This window comes from Salmo trutta, chromosome 31 (assembly GCF_901001165.1).
Source record: "Salmo trutta chromosome 31, fSalTru1.1, whole genome shotgun sequence".
NCBI classification, from domain to species: domain Eukaryota; kingdom Metazoa; phylum Chordata; class Actinopteri; order Salmoniformes; family Salmonidae; genus Salmo; species Salmo trutta.
In genome coordinates, this window is record NC_042987.1 from 33,598,798 (window position 1) to 33,623,417 (window position 24,620).

A 24,620-nucleotide genomic window follows, 5' to 3' on the forward strand; every position below is an offset into this window, starting at 1 on the left:
ACTTGCCTACCAGCACCTTCTCAAAATCAAATCTAAATCTTATGTAGAGGATGATCTGTTGGCTGGTGAAGTCGGGAGAAAACAACTGTTGAACTACATTTGTTCCTTGATTTTTGGGTTAATGTCTCTTGAAGTAAAGGGTTTGTGTTGTGTGTGACTCAATGACATGAGAACATAAAGCGTTTTAAGATCAATCAAGTTTATTAGTATTGCTTTTTGCAGGGAGGAGGTACGAACCTGAGTACAGTACTACAGTACTTAGCTTTGTAGAAAAGACATTGATAAAGGCAGTTAGACACATATTACAGTATATCTTCACTTGATTATTATACAACCAAGGCACTAGATGAGAGCAGAACAAGTGTTGGAAGTCAATACTCATAAACAATATATTTATGGACTCCTTAGACACACAGAACCCCCCCCCCCCCCCCCCCACACACACACCTTATATGAAAACTTCAATCACCCATTAACGCAGTCACTACAAGCAAGAATCTGGACATGAAGTCTATACACTCGTAGCTCCTCATCAGTCCATCTTGGAATCATCTACTTTTCCAGGTCCCAGGTCAGAATCAAATGCAGAATTCCATGTCATTCTATGGAGTTGTTGAATTTATAAAAGCGTCTGGTGAACAATCAATGGCCGCAGATAACCAGTACGCCCCGTGACCCTTGAGTGGCCTTTGGATGTCTGAGCTGGATTGACAGAGAGTGGGTAAAAGATCAGAGGTCAAATTAAACATCCGTTTCATCATGAAGCACAGAGACATAGATGAAGTATCCTATTATGTCTCCATGAGAGGAGGTAAACAGTGATCTGTACATCATATGGATCTGTTAATTGGAGTTTAAGATTATTTACAGATCAGATAACCTGTAAAACATCTAGCTCAGGTTGACACAAGTAGCTCTGTGGACAGGAGAGATGGATATGTGTCTAAAGATACGAGACGTCAATGAGGTACCTTCTTCTTTCAGGACATGTCTCCTGGTCAGCCTCCAATGCAGTGGATGATCCCCTGTCTGTGTCTATGTCCGCCTCTCCGTCTGTGTCTCTGTGTCTATCTGCGGCAGTGTCTGTGTCAGAGCTGTTCTCACTGCCTAGGGCTGATAGTCTGCTGCTCTCCGGAGTAAGGCCCTCTGGGCTGGGGGACATACCACTGAGATAGAGGGACACCATGTTAACACACATACTGTACAAACACATACATCTAAAAGCACACAGACAGGGGATACACACACACACAAACACACAACTGGATCGGCTTTCCTGTGGCTCAGTTGGTAGAGCATGGTGTTTGCAACGCCAGGGTTGTGGGTTCGATTCCCACGGGGGGCCAGTACAAAAAAAAAAAATGCATGTAATTAAATGTAATGTATGAAATGTATGCATTCACTACTGTAAGTCGCTCTGGATAAGAGCGTCTGCTAAATGACAAAAATGTAAATGTAAATGGTTTGTGTGGTCAGATCATGTGGGAGATGGGGAGTACATCTTGCTATTTCCACGAGAACTCAGGACCCTTAACAGACACACAAACACACAATCGCCTGATTTCTCGGTCTACAGACACTGAGAAAGAACAAATCCTCACTTCACTCTCTTCTCCAGGAGCCCAATGTGGGTCTGTCTCTCGTCCAGGGCTGTTTTCAAAGAGTCAATCTCTCGCTGTTTCTCCGACAGGTCCCTCTGGAGACGGTGGTTAGTCTCCTCCAGCGTCTCACAGAAAGCCTGTCAGCAAGATTACCACAATAACAGAACCTGGATTATGTTCATGAGGCACCAAATGGAAGAAAACGGAATAATACAGGGAGGAACTAGCTAGACTTGTCCAATAAGAAAAGCTCATTTTTGTTTAATGTTAATAACATTTCCCGTCATATGCCCTGATGAACACAACACTAGTTCTATTTGGCTCAGTTGGTTGAAGTATGCTGCTTGCCACACAATTGTTCAAGTATTCACAATTTACATTCCGAGACCATAGCATGGAGCCAGCTAAGTATTTGGTAGGTCTGCTATCTTGAGCAGGTGTCTCTAGCAAAATACATGTGTTCTCAATGAGACTAACCTGGATTATTAAAAGGTTAATGATAATAAAAAGTACTGTAGAGATGGCTCACCCTGCTCTCCTCCAGGCTGTCAAAGGGGCCTGGCGGGTCATCCAGACAAAGAAACTGTCTGACCACTTCACTGTGGGGGAAAGGTCAAAGGTCAGAAAGATGACATGGACATCCTCCAAAAATAATTACGATATGTGCACTCACTGCAGATACACTCAAGAGTTGTACCAAACACACACACAAAAGACACACTCTCGATTTCTCTTGAAAACGACATATTGTGAGACAACCCTGGATAAAATAAAGGTCAAGAGGAAATGCTGTAGTCCACCTGTTGGTGATATCTCTGTGTGCTATGAGGTTCTGTAGGAAGGCTTGTAGGCCTAACTGTCTCTCCTCCAGAAACTCCATGTCGTAGTTATCCTTGAACCAGCGCTTGGGTGGCAGGGCTAGTCTGAACCTGGGAAATAACTCCTTTAGCTGAGAGAGAAACACAGAGAGAGAGCAGTTCAATATTTTATTCACATAAATTGCTCCCTCAAGTTGGAGGTTGTCAAATTATTTAATTGATCTCCTCGTTTGATCTCACCAACGCCCTCAATTTCTCCCTTGATTTGGCATAATTAAATGAGTCACAGGGAGCCACACACAGAGACAAATACAAAGCTCTCCCTCGCCCTCCATTTGGCAAATCTGACCATAATTCTATCCTTCTGATTCCTGCTTACAAGCAAAAATTAAAGCAGGAAGCACCAGTGACTCGGTCTATAAAAAAGTGGTCAGATGAAGCAGATGCTAAACTACAGGACTGTTTTGCTATCACAGACTGGAATATGTTCTGGGATTCTTCCGATGGCATTGAGGAGTACACCACATCAGTCATTGGCTTCATCAATAAGTGCATCAACGAAGTCGTCCCCACAGTGACTGTACGTACATAACCCAACCAGAAGCCATGGATTACAGGCAACATTTTCACTGAGCTATAGGGTAGAGCTGCCACTTTCAAGGAGCGGGACTCTAACCTGGAAACTTAAAAGCAATCCCGCTATGCCCTCTGACGAACCATCAAACAGGAAAAGCATCAATACAGGACTAAGATCGAATCGTATTACACCGGCTCCGACGCTCGTCGAATGTGGCAGGGCTTGTAAACTATTACAGACTATAAAGGGAAGCACAGCCGAGAACGGCCCAGTGACACAAGTCTACCAGACAAGCTAAAATACTTCCATGCTCGCTTCGAGGCAAGTAACACTGAAACATGCATGAGAGCATCAGCTGTTCCGGACAACTGTGTGATCACGCTCTGCGCTGCCGATGTGAGTAAGACCTTTAAACAGGTCAACATTCACAAGGCCACAGGGTCAGACGGATTTCCAGGATGTGTACTCCGAGCATGCGCTGACCAACTGGCAAGTGTTTTCACTGACTATTTCAACCTCTCCCTGTCCGAGTCTGTAATACCAACATGTTTCAAGCAGACCACCATAGTCTCTGTGCCCAAGAACACTAAGGTAACCTGCCTAAATGACTACCGACCCGTAGCACTCACGTCTGTAGCCATGAAATGCTTTGAAAGGCTGGTCATGGCTCACATCAACACCATTATCCCAGAAACCAAAGACCCACTCCAATTTGCATACAGCCCCAACAGATCACAGATGATGCAATCTTCCATTTAAAAAAAAAATCTTTAGTTTCCAGCTGCAATAGTCATTTACAACATTAACAATGTTTACACTGTATTTCTGATCAATTTGATGTTATTTTAAATGGACCAAAAATGTGCTTTTCTTTAGTGTCCCCAAACTTTTGAACAATAGTGTATGTGAGAATGCTATTCATTGATTACAGCTCAGTATTCAAAACCATAGTGCCCTTAAAGCTCATCACTAAGCTAAGGACCATCTGCAACTGGATCCTGGACTTCCGGACAGGCCGTCCCTAGATGGTAAGGGTAGGTAACAACACATCCGCCATGCTGATCCCATTACGGGGTCCTCTCAGGGGTGCGTGCTCAGTCCCCTCCTGTACTCCCTGTTCACTCATGACTGCATGGCCAGGCACGACTCCAACATCATCATTAAGTTTGCCGGTGACACAACAGTGGTTGGCCTGATCACCGACAACGATGACACAGCCTATAGGGAGGAGGTCAGTGACCAGACCGTGTGGTGCAAGGACAACAACCTCAACATTACATTTACATTTTACATTTTAGTCATTTAGCAGACGCTCTTATCCAGAGCGACTTACAGTAGTGAATGCATACATTTCATACAATTTCATACATGTTTTTTTTTTCTTTCTGTGCTGGCCCCCCGTGGGAATCAAACCCACAACCCTGGTGTTGCAAACACCATGCTCTTACCAACTGAGCTACAGGGACAAAGGAGATGATTGTGGACTACAGGAAAAGGAGGACCGAGCACGCACCCATTCTCATCAACGAGGCTGCGGTGGAACAGGTTGAGAGCTTAAAGTTCCTTGGTGTCCACATCACCAACAAACTAACTAACATGGTCCAAGCACACTAAGACAGTCGTGAAGAGGGCACGACAAAACCTATTCCCCCTCAGGAGACTGAAAAGATTTGGCATGGGTCCTCAGATCCTCAAAAGGTTTTACAGCTGCACCAACGAGAGCATCCTGACGGGTTGCATCACTGCCTGGTATGGCAACTGCTCGGCCTCTGACCGCAAGGCACTACAGGGGGTAGTGCGTACAGCCCAGTGCATCACCGGGGCCAAGCTTCTTGCCATCCAGGAACTCTATCCCAGGCGGTGTCAGAGGAAGGCCCTAAAAAAATAGTCAAAGACTCCAGCCACCCTAGTCATAGACTGTTCTCTCTGCTACCGCACGGCAAGCGGTACCGGAGCACCAAGTCTATGTCCAAAAGACTTAACAGCTTCTAGCCCCAAGCCATAAGAATCCTGAACAGCTAATCAAATGGCTACCCAGACGATTTGCATTACCCCCCCCCCCCCCCCCTCTATGCTGCTGCTACTCTCTGTTATTATCTTATCAATGCATAGTCACTTTAATAACTCTACCTACATGTACATATTACCTCAATTACCTCGACACCGGTGCCCCCGCACATTGACTCTGTACCGGTACCCCCTGTATATAGTCTCGCCATTGTTATTTACTGCATCTCTTTAATTATTTCTTATCTCTTACTTTTTTGGGGGTAAAACGGCATTGTTGGTTAAGGGCTGTAAGTAAGCATTTCACTGTAAGGTCTACAACTGTTGTATTCGGCGCATGTGACAAATACAATTTGACTTGATGTGATAGAATGGCCAGTTGATCCAGTGGAGGTGAAGTGGGAAGGGACTATTCAGAACTGAGCCCTGGTATCTGCTGCAGGATCTCACCTTATCGTTGAGTCTGGCGAAGTCTGTGTACCTTCTGAAGATCACCCAGTTCTCTTCCTCATTCCTTCTCACCAAGATTTTATACACCTGCAGTGAAAAATAGACCACGTTATTTTTGTATTATATACTTTATGCCAGGGATCATCAATAGCGGCGGGACGATTTTTTTCTTGAGAGGATGGTCGGGGGGCAGGAACATCATTACAAATCATTTGTAGACTGAAAACTGACCGCAAGAAGACCAAACAGATATAATGTTTAACTAAAATGTAATAATTTCAAACCTTACTTACATTTGTATATGATCGCGTGTCTCCCTATTATGTGTGGGAATACTTGGGAACAGATTTCTGAAATTACTTAGCGATGATTTCCTGGTGTTTTTACAGTCTTTTATGTCCAACAATAAAACATTTAGAGAAGGACAAACAAAAAACAATTAAATAGAAAACGTGGGGGGCCAAAAACCACTTTGGCCCGTGGGCTGCCAGTTGGGCAACTCTGCTGTATACACACAAAGACATGGATGTAAGTAACCACAGCCATAACACAATGTTTGGTCAGTTCTGTTAAAGGTATACTCTTATCAGACATTTACTGTATCTCTCAACACAACTAATCTTTAGATACTACTTTAGTGAGTGTGTTATAAAACCAAGCCAACTACACACAAAAACACAGTATCTGATGCCATTTAAAAAATGTATATATATATATATATATATATCTGAAAAGGAAGATAGAAATTACAAAGCTGCGTCAATCTTTCTAAAAGGAGATTGTGGTTGTAAGAATGAAATACAGCTACACTACCTAACTGAATCACTCCACAGTCACTTCCTTGTGACTGGTTGTCTATCTCTGGTCATTTAACAACAGATGCTCATCACACACACACACACACACACACACACACACACACACACACACACACACACACACACACACACACACTTAGTTCAGCCTTTTCCATGAATGAGAGCACACATGATAGAGGCAGTCACAAAATCATATGGAATTCAACCAGATGGGATGATGATTTTTAAATGTGCCTCCAACAGTGACAAAGCTATAACTCATTAAAACAAAATGCTGCATACTACAGTAACTACCATTTAATAACTGATGGAAACTTGAAACATGGATGGAACTTTTAAACCAAGTTCCCTGACATCATGTGTGCAGGATTTTTAGTTCCAGCTAAGTACCACCTGCATCAACTAATTTGTTTAATCAAATAAGGTGTGATCATAGAATTATAATCAATTAATCATATGGGTGACTCCTTACCGTGAACTTTGCCCTCTCCTCCATGACCTCATAGCCCAGCAGGGTAGGGGTGAGGGGCCTCTCCCAACTGTCCCCTGGAGTACCATCCTCCTGGACCGACCCCTGCTCCCCTCCTCTGGATGTCCTGTACCCCTCGGGGCTGGAACACGTCTGGGGGAGGCTCGGACAGGCCACCGTGGCCCCCCAGGACCCAGTGGCTTTCACCCAGGGGGACTTTCCAGGAGGTGAAAAGCCAGAGCTAGAGATAATTCCCAGGGGGGAGGTCCTCTTGGGCCAGGTCGGGGTCTGTTCCATGGGGACAGGCACTGGGACAAAGGGGGTGGCCATCTTACCTCTTTACCTTCTTGAATAATGAAGCAGAGAAACAGGAGCTTGAGTTGTTACATTGTGATCCATTATCTGTTCGAGAGAGAGAGAGAGAGAGAGAGATTTGGATACTCACATACTGTAGCCTATCCTTAGCTATTTAGAAACGAATTGCTCTGATTTGGAGAAGGAGATGTGGATACTGGACAGACCGGAGGGGATACTCCGCATGCAAGACAGCTGTAGATGATAAAGAAACTAAGAAATTCCAGTCAAATTATCTGGAATCACCGACGTATGCATACAAGATGAAGTTTATGGACAGAACATCTGCATTGTCAATCACTCACTTCCCGCATTATCCAAGCGGAACAAGACGGAAGAATGACCCCTTCCGGACATGGGCAGACGGATATGCTAACGTAAACATGATCATTCCTGCCGAGCATATTAGAAAGTTCAAAGTGTGAATATCCGACTCAAATAGGTTTATTTGTCACTCGATGCTTTTATTGTAGTCAGTGTTCACAAAATAATTATTAAATCAAAATCATTACACTTTGGCTAACTTTTATTTTTTTTCTCTCCATTTAGCTAGTTTATGCAAAGACGCACCTCACTGGGCATTCTGTTTGAATTGACGTTGTTTCCACAACAACCAACGTGGAATAGACGTTGAATTGCCGTCTGTATCCAGTGATACAGCTCTGACAATTCACGCCTCTACAGTATGATGCCGCGCTAGTCCGAACTAGGAAACTCGCACATTTCCGACATGCCAACTGTTTGTAGCTATACACGTGCCGCGTTCAACGAAACAGCAAGTTTGACAATTCCGAGTTTCCTAGTTCCGACTAGCATATGAACGCAGCATTAGTTTAGAAACGGTGGATGTACACCAATTTTATTGTGTTCCCTCTCACGTAAGCTAGACATAAACGCGCACTTCTCTTTCACAATCGGTCACAAACAACATTGGAGCAAAATCCCCTTGTAGAGACCCATGTCCTTCAAAGTTAATTGAAAACAATCACGTCATGATACCCAAATATCTGGGAAATTCCCAAATAGATTGGAAATTCTACAATCCGCTTGCTTGAATTTTCTATCTTGCTCCTGTGTCATCTCTCAAAAAGCAAAACCCTCAACTCTTACAAATGCATCACCAAAATCACCAAAATGTATTTGTATACTCGTTTTTTGGGGTTGGATAAACTATCAATGACAATCCAGACATGGATGTGTTTGGGTTAAATGCGGAAGACACATTTCAGTTGAATGCATTCAGTTGTACAACTGACCCTTTCCCTTTTCTTACTGTCAACAATATATTACATATATTTATTGTATCTCTGCGGTCACAAAAAAAAGTACTGTCGCATGACACGTGTCTAAATCCCTCCATGCCAATTTCCCAGCAAAGGCGTTCAAAGATACCGTAAAGTACAAATATGGGCAGCAAAACCTATATTTTTCAACTTGTCTTTTTCGTGTTTTACTTTCATTTTTTGTCCCGTTATTAAATATGATGGTATATATTTGCTACTTGACACGTCAAACCAATTATAGCAAAGTACTTCGGATGGTGCCAGAATGTTGCAGTCCTTTTTGAAGAGTCAAAGCTTGTTTTAGTGGTAAGGCTGAATCAAGCGACTGCAGAATAAAGTCCAGAAGGAAAGCTGGGGAGAGTGCATCTGCGCCATCCACGCCTGCATTGCTTGCTGTTTGGGGTTTTAGGCTGGGTTTCTGTACAGCACTTTGTGACATAAGCTGATGTAAGAAGGGCTTTATAAATACATTCGATTGATTGATTGATTGATTGAGTCGGACAATGATGTGGCTGGGCTCAGTGCAACATGGCAGTGTTGCCATTGTTTTATAAAGTGTTTCTTTGTCATGTCGAAATAAACATATCTCAAACCTCCATATTGCACACTCACAAACTGTAAATATGTGTGTACATTATACTTTTAATTGTTGCGAGAGAGCCTCAAATATCACATTCAATTTTACATATCCACATGAATGCGGGTCACATCTTCGGTCAAGTTCGCGCGGGTCAAACAAAAACTGAACATTGCAGTCGAAACTTCATGACCTTTGATCACATGGTTTCTGTGAAGTTCGGACTGTTTTTATCCCCATAATGTATCGCACTTTGAAATGCGACTTGACAAAAGTGGTCCGCTCGAACGAGCCCAACACAACGCCAAAACGTTCGGATCCTGAATGTAACTCAAAGAAACCCGGAAGGGTCTTGTCATCCTATCCCTTCACAAAATTACAACAACGGCCACAGAAACCACCGCTTTCGTAGCTACCTAAACGTAAAATTTAAACATTGCTGTCTTTATTTTAATCAGTCAGTTATTTTGTAGCACGCTACTAGCTAACTAATGACGGACTTCTACAGGGTCAAGAATTATGCCCCAATGCCGTGTCGGTAGCTTACAAGTATAAATCAGTCACCGGTTGTTTTGGCGTGGAGTGGTTGTTAGTCCCTAACGTTACTCGCTAGAGAGTTGGACACATTGACAAAAATGGACAGTCTAATATTATTTTTTTAAGCAACAATTCAAGTCACTGTTTATTTTTTTTCGACGTCCAGTTGCAATCATTACCACTGGCAGCGCGATCACATTAGATCAAACGTCATTACGTTTTAATGGAACATTTATGAATCTGTACTCGGCTCGGTCAAGACACCAGGGTCTTTTCGCTGCGTCGGGAACAGGAACTCTCAATTCCGCTTTCTCTTTTAGGCAGAGGAGGACAAGCTTCTTTTTTTTTCTCAAGAGATCCTTAATTGTAGATTCACAATAATTATGGAGCAGCAGCACACGGGCTGTGTGAACCTTTGTAATCTCACGAGCACTCTGCCGGTGATCCCCTATCAAAAACTGACGGACTTGCATTACCTGAGTAAAGGTGGGTTCGGAACCGTGTTCAAGGCACAGCATTGCGATTGGCGGACCACCGTTGCCATCAAGTGTCTGAAATTGGATTCTCCTGTTGGCGAAAGGTACGTTTGTTAAAATCAAGATTAAGTATGACTATATGCCATTAGATCTAATCTGACTACATTCTATCATTGCCTTGTCAGATTTGATTAATGTATCGACTAGATAGGCCATGATCATGACTCTAAGTTCCAGTACATTACACATAAGTCATTAGACGAATACGTCTTCTGTACAGGGGAGTGTCATTAATATCCCCGATACTAAATCTGAGCATTGACATGGCTAATTAACATGCGTTGCTTGCGGTACGGTTTTGCAACCATAAGAACCATATCTTTCATATCAGCGATAAATAATTTTGAAAAAACAAAAGGTTTAAATTGATACACAGCTTTTTGCTAGGGTTCCCACACGGCCACATTTCCATGTTACAGCGTTTGTTTGCAGAAGACCGTGACTAACGGACCTGTGATGAGTAGCTCTCTGCGTCTCCGAACACCTGTGTGGAAACGGAAGACAGACGCCACAAACGTGTGGTCACGGAAAAATACTGTCGGCTGCAACCTTGTTAAAACCGGTTAAAACAGTGTGTATTTTGCATTTGTGAAATTATTTGGATATGATATGAAAGTAGAGGGATTTGACTTCGAGGCATTTCGCCCTTTTAAATAGAACACGTAAGGTCCTTGGACTAAGAAGTAAAGTTAGGCGCTCTAGTCCAATATTGGGCTAAAGGAGAAGCAGATATTACAAGCCTCTTGGCTATGTGCCAATTTGAATGGAGAACAGTGAAATGTATGTATTTTCTATTGCTCGGAAATGTACCTTATTTTTTTTCTATACACACAAAGATTCAATATGAACATCAATTCCTGTGTCATTTGAATGACTAATGTGAAAATGTTATCTCATCATGACTGTGTTTACAGGGAGAGGAATTGCTTGCTGAAGGAGGCGGAGGTGCTTCACAAGGCCAGGTTCAACTACATCATCCAAATCTTTGGCGTGTGCAACGAGCCCGAGTTCTTCTGCATCGTCACTGAGTACATGAGCAATGGCTCTCTGGATCAGCTGCTTCACGAGGTACACACTGTTAGTAAGAACAGTGTACCTGTTCAAACAAGGGAGTTGGGACTGAGCCACAAGAATCTTGCCATACCAGTCCAGGGGGTTTTCATTTACTTCTCCCACAACTATTTCAAAGCAGAGTATAGGCATAGTCTGTGTTTCCCACAATCGTTTTGAATGAAGAAGTGTGTCATTCAGGCTTTGGTATCAGATTGCTATACTCTCGCTATGACTGAAAAATGCGAGCGCTGCGATGTCAGCACAATACTTTACTCTGCCATTTCTTCTCATTCCCCCTGTGAGCATGGTTAAGAATACATTTGGTAGAAGGTAGCTGTTTGAGTTTCCTTTTCCTGTGGACACAATAAATAGCACTGACATTGTGTCTGATAGCACTGGCCTTGTTTGAGTGAGCAAAGAACTGACAAGGCAGTCCAGGCGTATTAGCGGATGATGAAACCAACCAAGCAGGGTTGAAAATGAAATGTAGGCTATAGGTTTCGGGCCACAACACATCTGGGAAATCGCCACAAGACATTCCATTTATATAACCCCCCCCCCCAGACCAGGGGTCTCCTACATTTTATTGCATTTGGAGCTTCTTTTAATACAATGAAACATCCCGAGCTACAACTTTTATTTCTAACTTTCAAATAGGCACATTCTCTTCTCCACTACCCTGCAACTCTTCCCCAGGTCCTTAGTGTACAAGATAAAGTAGTGCACTATTTTTTTCTGTCAATATACCAAGTCAAATAATGGTTAATAAGCAACTCAGTAAAAATGTTCCTGGTTTTAGATTTGTAATTTTGAGAGTGAAATAAAATGAACATTGATCATAGAGAAACAATGAAATTGGATGTTCTGAGTCCATGTCAATGGTTAAATCACATCTAAAGACTATTTCATTGGGCGTTTAGTGAGTGAGGAATGTGCTGTCTAATGTCACAGTCTAGGAATGGTTCTGTACTGCTGCTGCTCATTTCATGCCGAAGTTTGCAAATAGCAAATAATAGATACAAATTATATACAGTGCATTTGGAAACTATTCAGGCCCTTTTCCCACATTTTGTTACGTTATAGCATTATTCTAAAATTGATTTTTTTTTAAGTCCTCATCTACACACAATATCCCATAATGACAAAGGGAAAACTGTTTTTTAGATTTAAAATAAATAAATTAGCAAACATAAAAAACTACCTTATTTACATAAGTATTCAGACCCTTTGCTATGAGACTTGAAATTGAGCTCAGGTGCATCCTGTTTCCATTGATCATTCTTGAGATGTTTCTACAACTTGATTGGAGTCCACCTGTGGTCGAAGGAATTGTCCCTAGAGTTCCGAGACAGGATTGTGTCGAGGCACAGATCTGGGGATGGATAACAAAACATGTCTGTAGCATTGAAGGTCCCCAAGAACACAGTGGCCTCCCTCATTCTTCAATGGAAGAAGTGTGGAATCACAGACACTCTTCCTAGAGCTGGCCGCCTTTACCAAACTGAGCAATCGGAGAAGGGCCTTTGTCAGGGACAGAGCTCCAGAGTTCCTCTGTGGAGACGGGATAACCTTCTAGAAGGACAACCATCTCTGCAGCACTCCACCTTTCAGGCCTATATGGTAAAGTGGCCAGACAAAAGCCACTCCTCAGTAAAAGGCACATGACGGCCTGCTTGGAGTTTGCCAAAAGTCACATAAAGGACTCTCGTACCATGAGAAACAAGATTCTCTGGTCTGATGAAACCGAGATTGAACTCTTTGGCCTGAATGCTAAGTGTCACTTCTAGAGGAAACCTGGAACCATCCCTAGGGAGAAGCATGGTGGTGGCAGCATCATGCTGTGGGGATGTTTTTCAGTGACAGGGACTGGGAGGCTAGTCAGAATCGAGGGAAAGATGAACGGAGCAAAGCACAGAGAGATCCTTGATGAAAACCTGCTCCAGAGCGCTCATGACCTCAGACCGGGGTGAAGGTTCACCTTCCAACAGGACAACGACCCTAAGCACACAGCCAAGACAACGCAGGAGTGGCTTAGGGACAAGTCTCTGAATGTCCTCGAGTGGCCCAGCCCGAGCCCCGACTTGAATCCGATCAAACATCTCTGAAGAGACCTGAAAACAGCTTTGCAGCGACGCTCCCCGTCCAATCTGACAGAGCTTGAGAGGATCTGCAGAGAAGAATGGGAGAAACTCCCCAAATACAGGTGTGCCAAGCTTGTAGCATCATACCCAAGAAGACTCAAGGCTGTAATTGCTGCTAAAGGTGCTTCAACAAAGTACTGAGTAAAGGGTCTGAATACTTATGTAAATGTGCTATTTCATTAACTTTCAAAAAAATAAATGTGCAAAAATTTCTTTAAACCTGTTTTTGCTTTGTCATAGGGTATTTTGTGTAGATTGATGAGGGGGAAAACAACACATTTTATCCATTTTAGAATAAGGCTGGAAAAGGGGTCTGAATACTTTCCGAATGCACTGTACTTACTCATGATATACTTGTGCCAGATAAGCCTACTTTGCAGTTAACATTTTAATTGAAAATGTGGGGAAAGTATTTCTGTCATACCACAAGACGGTTATCGCATCAACTGGTTACACAAAGTGATACGCGCTCGTATCACACAGACAGACGGGCAATATTGCTGGAAATGAATTGGCAGATATTGTGTTAGGTTTGGCAATTTAAGCAAATAGTGGCCAACCGGGGGGGGGGGGGGGGATAATGTCAATGTTGCATTTATTAGATAGTAGCTGGGAGCTTGCGGTGTCTGATACTTGTGAGATTTGTTTATGACAGTTTGCGGTAGAACATTTGAAAATGTCATGTACTTTCAGAATTAGTTTGGCGAGTTACTCTTAGGTGGGCTGCGAGCCACTGGTAGTACTTTCCCTTCTCTCCTCCCACACTCTGTAGAAGACGGTGTACCCCCTGCTGGCCTGGTCGTTGAGGCTGCGTGTCCTGTACGAGATAGCTCTAGGGGTTAACTTCCTACACAACATGACCCCACCCCTCCTGCACCACGACCTCAAGACGCAGAACATTCTGCTCGACGGAGAGTTTCATGTCAAGGTGTGTGTGTGTGTGTCAACCTCTGCCTTACTTAGTAGTTTTCATATTATATAGTCCCCCGTTAGTCTACACCTGTTGTTTTCTAAAGCATATGACAAATGACATTTGATTTTGTTTTCTAAGGCAAAGTCAATTTGTGTTACATTTAATATGACCGTGAAGTATTCATGGTTCCAATTAAACTGTTTGGTCCCACTGAAAAAGGGGGCATGAGAGGATTAAAATATGAATCAGCTCTCCATCATCCAGCTCAACCCTCCTGCATGAACCAATCTAATCTTCATCTGCCCCTATTAAGCTTCAAGCATTAATATGAGGCTTTTAAATGTCTAAAGTCGTAATGGCCCAGATTCATTTTGGTTGTGTATAAATAAACTGAATTTTTGAGTTTCCCTGAGAAATAGCCTAGGCCTACATATTTGAATGTCTCAGTGTCTCCTTGGAAGTTCAGGGTTGTGCTCTTGTATGGAGAAAATGTTTGAAAACTGAGCAAAACAGGGAGGTACTACCTGTCCAATAAGAATTTTCACTTTTCGTTGCAAAATCCTGCTCTCAAAACCCAGTTGTCCTTGTTGTGTCCAGATTGCAGATTTTGGCCTGTCTAAGTGGCGTCAGCTGTCCATCAGTAAAGGCTCAGGATCCAAGCCACCTGAAATGGGGGGCACCGTCATCTACATGCCACCCGAAGCTTACGAACCCTCCAAGAGCCGCAGGGCAGACGCCAAACATGACATGTACAGGTGAGCCAACAAGAACCAGGTTTTGACTTATAGGACCTGGCCAGATCTGTTTGTGCTTTAGCCGGCCCCTCTGCTATATGCATGGCATGACAATGAACAACCGAGCACTATGCTAAAGCCCAAAGTGATATGGCATCCATTCAACCTAGTAAGCCATGAATAATTTTAACATACTGTAGCTAGGTTCAGACCACTATCTTAAAGGGCCTCTAAAAAGTCTAAAGCCAACTTATCATCTGACCATATATTCTATATCAGTTAAAAATGTTTGATCACAATACAGTGGTTAGGCTTTTATCATAGCCCCTTTTCCACCACTGGCTAACCCTACTAGCTAACCACTAGCAGCCTTGAAACGCATCACTTATTAGCAGTTCAGCATTTCTCCTACTGTTACACTAAATCAAGATGAACATTTTCTATCACAATATACATTGAACGTCTATGACCAAACTGGCTAAAACTCTGTTGTTGGCCAATGGTAGCTATAGCTAGCCACATGCTAACCTGAGAGCTGCAACTACTAGCAGCAGTAAATCCATATATAATGGCTAACACAAACATTGGTAGCTATAGCTAGCCACATGCTAACCTGAGAGCTGCGACTACTAGCAGCAGTAAATCCATATATAATGGCTAACACAAACATTGGCTACCATGATATCCTGCAAGTTATATCCAATAAAGATCAGGCAGTTCAGCAAAAATAAAGACATACCTCGAAATAATGTCATTAATCCAATATTATTTGACTATTTCTGTAACGTGCCACCACCAACAGACCATTCCCTTCTTGGCATCGAAGCCGGAATGAATAGAAGAATGGCGCAGGAGGGAATAGCAGACGTTTTACGGGCTCCTGACGAATTGTGCTATTTTTTTGTTGTTGTGCTGATAGTAACTTTTTTTTGTGCATAATGTTTCCGTTATCATTTCCTATGACCGAAAATAACTTCTGGATATCAGAAAAGCGATCACTAACCTCGATTTGGATTTCTACTTCAATGAGTTGGCGGCGAAGTACATACTGCTCATCCTGGCCCAAATTCCCGACGATCGAAAAAGGAAGAGGCGGTGTTATAGAAGCTGGCGTGCAGGATACCCAACGAGACTACGTCGGCAAGTGGATAAACCACCTCTACCCTCCGTTCGTTCTATTGGCAAACGTGCAATCACTGGAAAATAAATTGGACGAGCTCCATTCGAGACTATCCTATCAACGTGATCTGAAGAACTGTAATATCCTATGTTTTTCAGAGTCGTGGCTGAACAAAATTATGGAAAATATAAATCTAGTAGGTTTTTCTATACATCAGCAGGACAGAATGGCATCGTCGGGTAAACTCAAGGGGGTGGTGTGTGTCTCTGTTAACAACAGCTGGTGCACAATCTCTAATATTACGGAAGTCTCATGGTTCTGCTCACCTGAGTTAGAATACCTCATGATAAGCTGTAGGCCATACTATTTACCAAGAGTTTTTACAACAACACGTTTTTTTTAAGCGGATGCTAAGCTATAGGACTGTTTTGCTAGCACAGACTGGAATATGTTCCAGGATTCATCCAATGGCATTGAGGAGTTCACCCCATCAGTCACCTTCTTCATTAATAAGTGCATCGACGACATCATCACCCACAGTGACCGCACATACATATCCCAACCAGAAGCCATGGATTACAGGCAACATCCACACTGAGCTAAAGGCTACCGCTTTCAAGGAGCGGGACACCAATCCGGATGCTTATAAGACAATCCGCTACGCCCTCCGATGAACCATCAAACAGACAAAGCGTCAATACAGGACTAAGACTGAATCCTATTACACCGGCTCTGACACTCGTTGAATGTGGCAGGGCTTGCAAACTATCACGAATTACAAAGGGAAACCCAGCAGCGAGCTGCCCAGTGACGCGAGCCTGCCAGAAGAGCTAAATGCCTTCTATGCTTGGTTTGAGGCAAGCAACATTGAACCATGCATGAGAGCACCAGCTGCTTTGGACGACTGTGTGATCAAGATCTCTGTAGCCGATGTAAGAACTTTAAGCAGGCTAACATTCACAAGTCCACAGGGCCAGAACGATTACCAGAATGCGTACTCGGCATGCACGGACCAGCTGGAAAGTGTTTTCACTGACATTTTCAATCTCTCCCTGACCCAGTCTGTAATACCTACATGTATCAAGCAGACCACCATAGTCCATGTGCCCAAGATCGCCAAGGTAATCTGTTTAAATGACTGTTGTCCTATAGTACTCAACATCTGTAGCCATGAAATGCTTTGAAAGGCTAGTTGTGGCTCACATCAATCGTCCCTGGCACCCCGGACCCATTCCAATTCGCATATTCGCAACACCATAGTGCCCTTCAAGCTCATCACTAAGCTAAGGACCTTGGGACTGAACACCTCCCTCTGCAAATGGATTCTGGACTTCCTGATGGGCTGCCCCCAGGTGGTGAGGGTAGGAAACCTCTGCCACACTGACTCTCAAAACGAGGGTCTCGGGTGTGTGCCTAGTCCCCTCCTGTACTCCATGTTCACCCATGACTATGTGTCTGCGCACGACTCCAACACCATCATTAAGTTTGCTGACGACACCGGTGGTAGGCCTTATCACTGACAACAATGAGACAGCCTATACAGAGGAGGTCAGAGACCTGGTAGTATGGTGCCAGGAGAACAACCTCCCTCAATGTCAGCAAGACAAAAGAGCTGATCGTGTTCTTCAGGAAATGGAAGGGCTGAGCACGCCTCCATTCACATCGACCGGGCTGTAGTGGAGCGGGTCGAGAGCTTCAAGTTCCTCGATGTCCACATCACCTATCATGGTCCAAACACGCCAACAGACATGAATAGGGCACGACAAAGCCTATCCCCCCCTCAGGAGACTGAAAAGATTTGGCATGGGCCCTCAGATCCTCAAAAAGTTTCTACAGTTACACCATTGAAAGCATCTTGATTGGCTGCATCACCACTTGGTATGGCAACTGCTCGGCATCCGATAATAAGACGATACAGAAGGTAGTGTGTACAGCTCCCTATCTTCCAGGATCTCTGTACCAGGCGGTGTCAGAGGAATGCCCATAAAGTTGTCAAACACTCCGGCCACCCTAGTTATAGACTGTTCTCTCTGATACAGCACGGCAAGCGGTACCAGAGCATGAAGTTTGGGACCAAAAGGTTCCTGAACAGCTTGTACCCCCAAGCCATAAGATTGCTGAACAGTTAATCAAATGGCTACCCGGACTATTTGCATTGACCCGTTTAAAAAAATAATTAATAATTATGCACAGACTCTTGCACTGGCTCTATGCACACTCACTGGACTCTACTCACACATACTACACTGACACATGCATATTTCTGTGGGGATCTACCGCAAATACGCAATTAGTTTCTACAACATTCCTTGCATATCATTTTTCAAAGGGAGTAGCAGAAGTGTCAGCCAGCAGGACATTTTTCACATAACTTTAAAGGGGGCTGAACTTCCTGATTTTTAGCCTCGGTTTCAATTATCTTTATTAAGAAATGAAACTGCGAACGAGATTTGGGTTTTGGATTCGTGCTTTGATGTTGGTGTCTCGTGTGTGTTCGAATGTGGGAAGCATTTGTACTTCCCTCTGCCAAAATGGTACACAGTTAGTACATCACCCTTTTTAGATAACTTGAAATAGTCTAACCAGGTCTTGTGTCTGGTAGTAGCCTAAACTAGCTACTGTAGCAAGCTAGCCAACTTCTTTCGCCAATTAGCTTCAGCCGGCCGGTGTGCGTCCGTGACAAAGTTGGTTTGACTTTGGATAGCCTGTCTGTGGGGCTAGTTAAGGACCGTCAATAAATTGCACAATGTAAATGGAACAATATTTTCATGTTGCACACCTTTTTTAGTTGTCTCATTAAATGCATTCAATATTTGTATTTGAATTTCTACAATTTCGTTGGTTTGAGGTTTTTAAGTAATTGAAATTTGGAGCTTTTGACATTTTAAAAATATTGTCCCATGTACATTGTAATTTACTGATGGTGCCTAACTAACCTCATAGAGATGTCAAATAAAATGTACCATGGGCGTTATGATTGGGTTGCATGCAGCTGCTTTCCGACTTGATGATTACTTGGGTGCTGTGGGCAGGATTGAAAAACTGTTACGCTACCCTTAATTCCGTGACATACCATTATTTCTTAATTATCTCGCAAATCTCAGTTTTGGACGAGACTCTGACAAATTATCCTATTTAGACTTTGTAGTCAATGTTGACACTAAAATAAATGTCTGACTCATATCCATGCCACAGGCCATTTTCAAAAGGAGAAGTTGCTTTTCATGTTCAGTTGCTATTTAGTAGAATATTGTAGTATTTAGCCTAAGGTAAATCGTACCACATTCCTCCTGGAGCAAACGGCAAAGTACTTTATGTTAAGTTTCAATTTTATTTATCTCAGGGAGCGTCTCTAGAGTGCTTGCCCTTTCTAGATGAACACCCCCTTAAAGGAACCCCTTGTTTCAGGGAAGATGTCACAAAAGGAAATGCTGAAAAGAGAATTGAGACTAGCCCTTCAAGTTCCCCTAACCTCTGACTGATTCACAGTCACTAGGGCTTCTGGGCAGTAGACTGTCATCATGCCGCCACTGGGAAGTGTATTGGCCTTTTGTGTACGACTGAGGAAATGAGATTCATGACTGATTCTTAGTATTAGACATCCCTTTGAGGGGAATGCTCATCTGACATCAAAAAAAAAAATTCTCCCCAGAGGCTGCTATTCTAACTGTGGGTCAAATAAAGCTTTTTTTCCCCCTCCCCCCATTTTAGTTACGCTATCATTATGTGGGAGGTGCTGGCCAGGAGGATACCATTTGAAGGTAATTTAAGGTTTAGATGTTTTTTCTTTTTTACTGTTGGAATGCAGTATGGAATGTTTGTAAAAGCAATATGTTTTTTTTATGGATGTTAACCTCACTTTTATGGAATCATATAACCTCATTCAAAATAAATGTTGTCAGCTATACGTACACATTAGATTAGCCACATGACCTTACTGTGTTTGTAGTCAGTGACATATACCAAACTCATGAGTTAATGTTTATGGTCCTCTGCATGCTCGAAAATAGGATAAAACAAAGTCCAATTATAGTTGAAGGCACGGTGGGATTTCCAGACGCAAGTGATATTAAATGAAATCTTCATTCAGAAGTAAAAAACTGAGTGAGCGTTTGTATTTCTGTACAGAGGCGACCAACCCCATGCAGATCATGTTCAGCGTGCTGCGGGGGGCACGTCCGGAAACAGGCCTGGACTGTCTGCCAGGGGACATCCCCAGCAGGGAGACTCTCATCAACCTCATGACTTTCGGCTGGACCGCTAACCCCGACGAACGGCAATCCTTCCTCCGTAAGAGACATGACCTTTTGACCTCAACTCGTTACCTTCACATAGGCTGAAGTTGCCCCTAGACACAGATCTCAGAACAGTTTGGCGCTTTCCTGCCACAAATATTTATGGTTAGGATTTGGGAAAAATAAGCTGACTCTGGATCTGTGCCTAAGGGGGACTTCTACTCACAGCCAACAAAATGCCTTTTCTCAGTAAGAGATCACCCCTCACCTTTCATCTTACCTCACAGTAACTTTTACTGACTGACGGATGCCATTCTAACCTTATCTTGTTACTTGGCACAGAAACCTCCCTTAAGATCAACATACCTAACTCAATATTTTGTACAATTATTCCATTGACATCAATGTATTATCTATGTAGGTGTTGCAAGTATACATTTGGCCCTAAAAACTATAGAGCCATAACCGTCTCTACCTGTCTTGTGCAGAGTGTGTGATGGAACTGGAGCCAATGCTGAGGAGGTTCGATGAAATCAATGTCTTGGAGGCCGTGCTGGAGGTCAAGAAGTCAAAGGTCAGTCAGTGCGAGATTGTCCAGTACACAGGGCAAAAGGAAAAGGTTTGGCAGGAAACATACAGTCCCAAGTCATTCACTATGACTCAAGTAACCTCATCCCCATGCTCATATGACCTCACTGTGTGTATTGTTAAATGTTTTAGTTCTGTTTGTGATAACCCCAAATTTGATGACTTCAGACTTGACCAGGGTTTGGCGCAGCGTGACTCATTGATATGTCTTGAGATGGATGACTCGACAAATGACGAACAGAGAGACAAATGTATGACTTCACATTTTGGTAGAAATAATCCAACCCCTACTTTCACTTCCTTATTCACCGTTTAATGTGGAAAGAAATGCACACAATGATTTGCATCAGTTTATTTTTAAGCAATAAGGTATGAGGAGGTGTGGTATATGGCCAATATACCACGGCTAAGGGCTGTTCTAATGTACAACGTATCGCGGAGTACCTGGATACAGCCCATAGCCATGGTATAATGGCCATATACCACAAACCCCCGAGGTGCCTTATTGCTATTATAAACTGGTTACCAATGTAATTAGAGCAGTAAAAATACATGTTTTGTCATACCTGTGGTATATGGTCTGATACCATGGCTGTCAGCTAATCAGCATTCAGGGTTCGAACCACCCAGTTTATAAAGCAGCATACATTCTCTCTCTCTTTCTAGCTGATGAGGCGAGCAAGCTGTTACTCTGCCACACCCGTGGTGTGTGAGAGGGGGAGGGAAGAGGAGAAGTCTCTGAACATTCTGAAGGACAACCCCAGTCCCTGGCCAGTGAGTATAATGACCGGCTGTCCCCGGCAAAACGTTTTTTGGGTCAACCGAGAGTCGTGTTTTTTTTTTACCAATTGATAGGTCAACATTTTCAAACGTGTATTTTTCATTATATAGACACACCCTATGTGTTTATTAATAAAATAAACTATATGCACTGAGCTTGTCTGATGCTTTAAGGGCACTGTTTGATGAAATAATTAAGATGCACAAATGTGGCAGTTTGTTCATGTTCTTCAGTCACATTCATCTATCTACTCCGCCTGTCTGCAACGAACATGAAAGTGAAACGTATCAGCTGTCAGGCCTGATGCTCACCCTAGCAACATTGTATCAACTATTCTGAGCCCTCAGTTTCCCACGGCAGTGAGATCTGGACAGACATCTGTATTTGCGCAAAGTTGAGAAGTAATCAGGTTTCCACTGGATCAGAGCATGACATTTTTCCCATTCACGCCGAGGCTCGGTGGTTTTCAAAAAGGAGAGAGCTGGAAAGATTTGACAAATACATTGAGGAGCTATTGTCATTCTCAATGGATGTAAAAACAGACTTTGTTTACTTGATTTAAATAATTATTTTGCGTAGCTCCTCTGCTCATTAGTTATGGTGAGTTAATACTATCAGACATCCCTAAATGGGCACATTTCTACATTTGCGCGTAGGCCAAGTAGCCTATGCGTAATCGGGTCCTTACTCATCATTGACAGGAGCGCTCCAAACAAAAGACAATGAGTTAATTGGCAGAACTTGTTTCTCGTAAGTGTAGCATAGGTTGTGAGCTCTGCAAACAACGTGTCCACTCTATAATGACTGCAGTAATAATATATTGAATGCATTATCAGAAATTACCATAACAAACATTGTAGATTAGAAATGATTGGGATTAATGGTAAATGTACTACTGGTGATATACTGTATGTAATGGGGAATTGATAGACGCTAACTATCAGAGGGCGAACAATTTACACAATTACGTTTTCTTGACTCATCATTTGAAATTATACCCAAGACAAATTATCTTCACATACTACAGGCCTAAGAAATACTCTCATGAACTGTGGCAGGTCCAAAGCAGTAGCCATTTATTGAAAACCAATGCAATTTCACTTGTTTTTTTTGTATCAAATTGCTTGGCGTGCCAAGGCAAATACCCTCATGGCACACGTGCCTTGTGTTGCCGATGCCTGTCTGAGAGTGATGGCCTGTGCCGCCTCCGCAATGGATTAGTCCAGGCACGAATCAGACAGGTGTCTTATGTGCCATGAAAAATATATATATATATATATATATATATATATATATATATATATATATATATATATATATATATTTGCGACCACTTAACAAAAAAAATCTGTCAACCAACAGCCTAAATATTTTCTGAAGGCACTGTATTTTTGATTTATTCTATAAACTACTGACAACATTGACCAGTTGTCATTTTCTGTAAATAAATGCTCTAAGTGACAATATTTTTATTTGGCATTTGGGAGAAATGTTGTCAGTAGTTTATAGAATAAAACAAAAATGTTAATTTTACCCAAACATACCTATAAATAGTACAACCAGAGAAACTGATAGTTTTGCAATGGTCTCTTAATTTTTTCCAGAGCTGTATATCTGTTATTTTAGGGCCAGTTTACTTTTATGTAGAGCACTCCGGTGTGTGTGCATGTTTTTAACATGCTGTGTCACTGCCATAGGGAAGCTCCACCTCTGGCTCTGGGTCTTGCTCCTCCCAGGACACGGACATCTCCCAACCAAGCTCCCTCACTAGCACCAATGCTCCGCCTTCTAAAGGTAAATCCGCCCACTTTCCTGGACTGTGATTGACAGCTGTGATTGACAGCTGTGATTAACAGTTAACTTTTTGCCCTGAAGGGAAATAGTGAGTTTCCTGAGTACTAGTCTGTTTCTGCGTTGTATACGAGTTGCATTGATACCCAGTTCTCTCTCTCCTCCCTCATTCTCCCTCAAATCATTTCTTTAATTAATGAGGAGGAACTTCCTCCCAGGAGAAAAGGCTCCTCTGATTGACACCCACCTCTCCTTGTAACCCCCCTCCACCCAACCCCTCCTCATCCCTCCTAGAAGTGTCCCCCTCGTTGTTCATGCCCCACACCCTGGAGCCTCCGCAGCCCCTCAGAGAGAAGAGCCTGGTGGATGACAACAACCTCAACTACCCCCAGAGCGCCAGGCCCCTGGACGAGCTCAACATTCCCCTCAAACCATATCTGCCTGAAACAGAGTGTGTGACGTACCTGGACAACCTCACCCTGAAGTCACAGCCACACCAACCCCAGCCAGGTAACGGAGATAGAAGTTCAAAATTAAATCACGACATGACTAACATTAAACTCCTAGTCTCACTACCTACCTAGCTACTGTAAAAAAATATTCAGACCCCTTGACTTTTTCCACATTTTGTTATGTTACAGCCTTAATCTACAATGGATTAAATAGTGTTTTACCCTCATCAATCTACACACAATACCCCATAATGATATATATATATATATATATATATATTATTTATTTTTTTAAATTATTACATTTACATAAGTATTCAGACCCTTTAATCAATACTTTGCTGAAGCATCTTTGGCAGCGATTACAGCCTCTTCTTCAAATTTTATTTGTCACGTGCCGAATACAACCGGTGTAGACCTTACAGTGAAATTCTTACTCGCAAGCGGTTAAGCAACAATGCAGTTTTAAGAAAAATGCACAAAAAAAATAATTTAAGTAACAAATAATTAAAGAGCAGCAGTAATAAAAAAATAAAAAAAGTTTTTTATATAACCAGGTAGGCAAGTTGAGAAGAAGTTCTCATTTACAATTGCGACCTGGCCAAGATAAAGTAAAGCAGTTTGACACATACAACAACACAGAGTTACACATGGAGTAAAACAAACATACAGTAGAAAAATAAGTCTATATACAATGTGAGCAAATGAGGTGAGATAAGAGAGAAAAAGGCCATGGTCGCGAAGTACATACAATATAGCAAGTAAAACACTGGAATGGAAGATTT

The 24,620-nt window shown here is 42.6% G+C and overlaps 2 protein-coding genes across 6 annotated transcripts in view; one reads left to right on the plus strand and one right to left on the minus strand.

The window, feature by feature from the left end:
* Positions 1-179: 179 nt before the first annotated feature.
* LOC115170052 (sorting nexin-16) lies at positions 180-10,045 on the minus strand. 4 transcript variants are annotated; one of them, XM_029726294.1, is made up of 8 exons: positions 9,968-10,045; positions 6,744-7,142; positions 5,454-5,540; positions 2,402-2,550; positions 2,131-2,200; positions 1,602-1,738; positions 972-1,166; positions 180-702 (listed from the first exon to the last, which is right to left on the minus strand). In XM_029726294.1, exons 2-8 carry the CDS (start codon positions 7,068-7,070, stop codon positions 603-605), a joined length of 1,065 nt encoding a protein of 354 aa, XP_029582154.1. In that variant the 5' UTR covers positions 7,071-7,142; positions 9,968-10,045; the 3' UTR covers positions 180-602. The 4 variants fall into 4 exon arrangements, with proteins under 4 accessions (XP_029582154.1, XP_029582155.1, XP_029582153.1 ...); XM_029726295.1 differs by lacking the exon at positions 9,968-10,045 and adding an exon at positions 7,186-7,571 and having other exon boundaries at positions 6,744-7,083; XM_029726293.1 differs by lacking the exon at positions 9,968-10,045 and adding an exon at positions 7,400-7,570.
* Positions 9,099-24,620, plus strand: part of LOC115170051 (receptor-interacting serine/threonine-protein kinase 2) — a 33,405-nt gene continuing 17,883 nt past the window's right edge. Inside the window, exons 1-10 of one of the 2 annotated variants that reach the window (XM_029726289.1) lie at positions 9,099-10,071; positions 10,942-11,095; positions 13,994-14,149; positions 14,732-14,889; positions 19,700-19,749; positions 20,117-20,278; positions 20,712-20,797; positions 21,478-21,585; positions 23,290-23,386; positions 23,678-23,893. In XM_029726289.1, the coding sequence (XP_029582149.1) occupies positions 9,875-10,071; positions 10,942-11,095; positions 13,994-14,149; positions 14,732-14,889; positions 19,700-19,749; positions 20,117-20,278; positions 20,712-20,797; positions 21,478-21,585; positions 23,290-23,386; positions 23,678-23,893 (1,384 nt within the window). In that variant the 5' untranslated portion in view covers positions 9,099-9,874. Of the gene's footprint in view, positions 10,072-10,115; positions 10,808-10,941; positions 11,096-13,993; positions 14,150-14,731; positions 14,890-19,699; positions 19,750-20,116; positions 20,279-20,711; positions 20,798-21,477; positions 21,586-23,289; positions 23,387-23,677; positions 23,894-24,620 lie in introns of those variants that run through there. The other variant, XM_029726290.1, reaches the window with a different exon arrangement.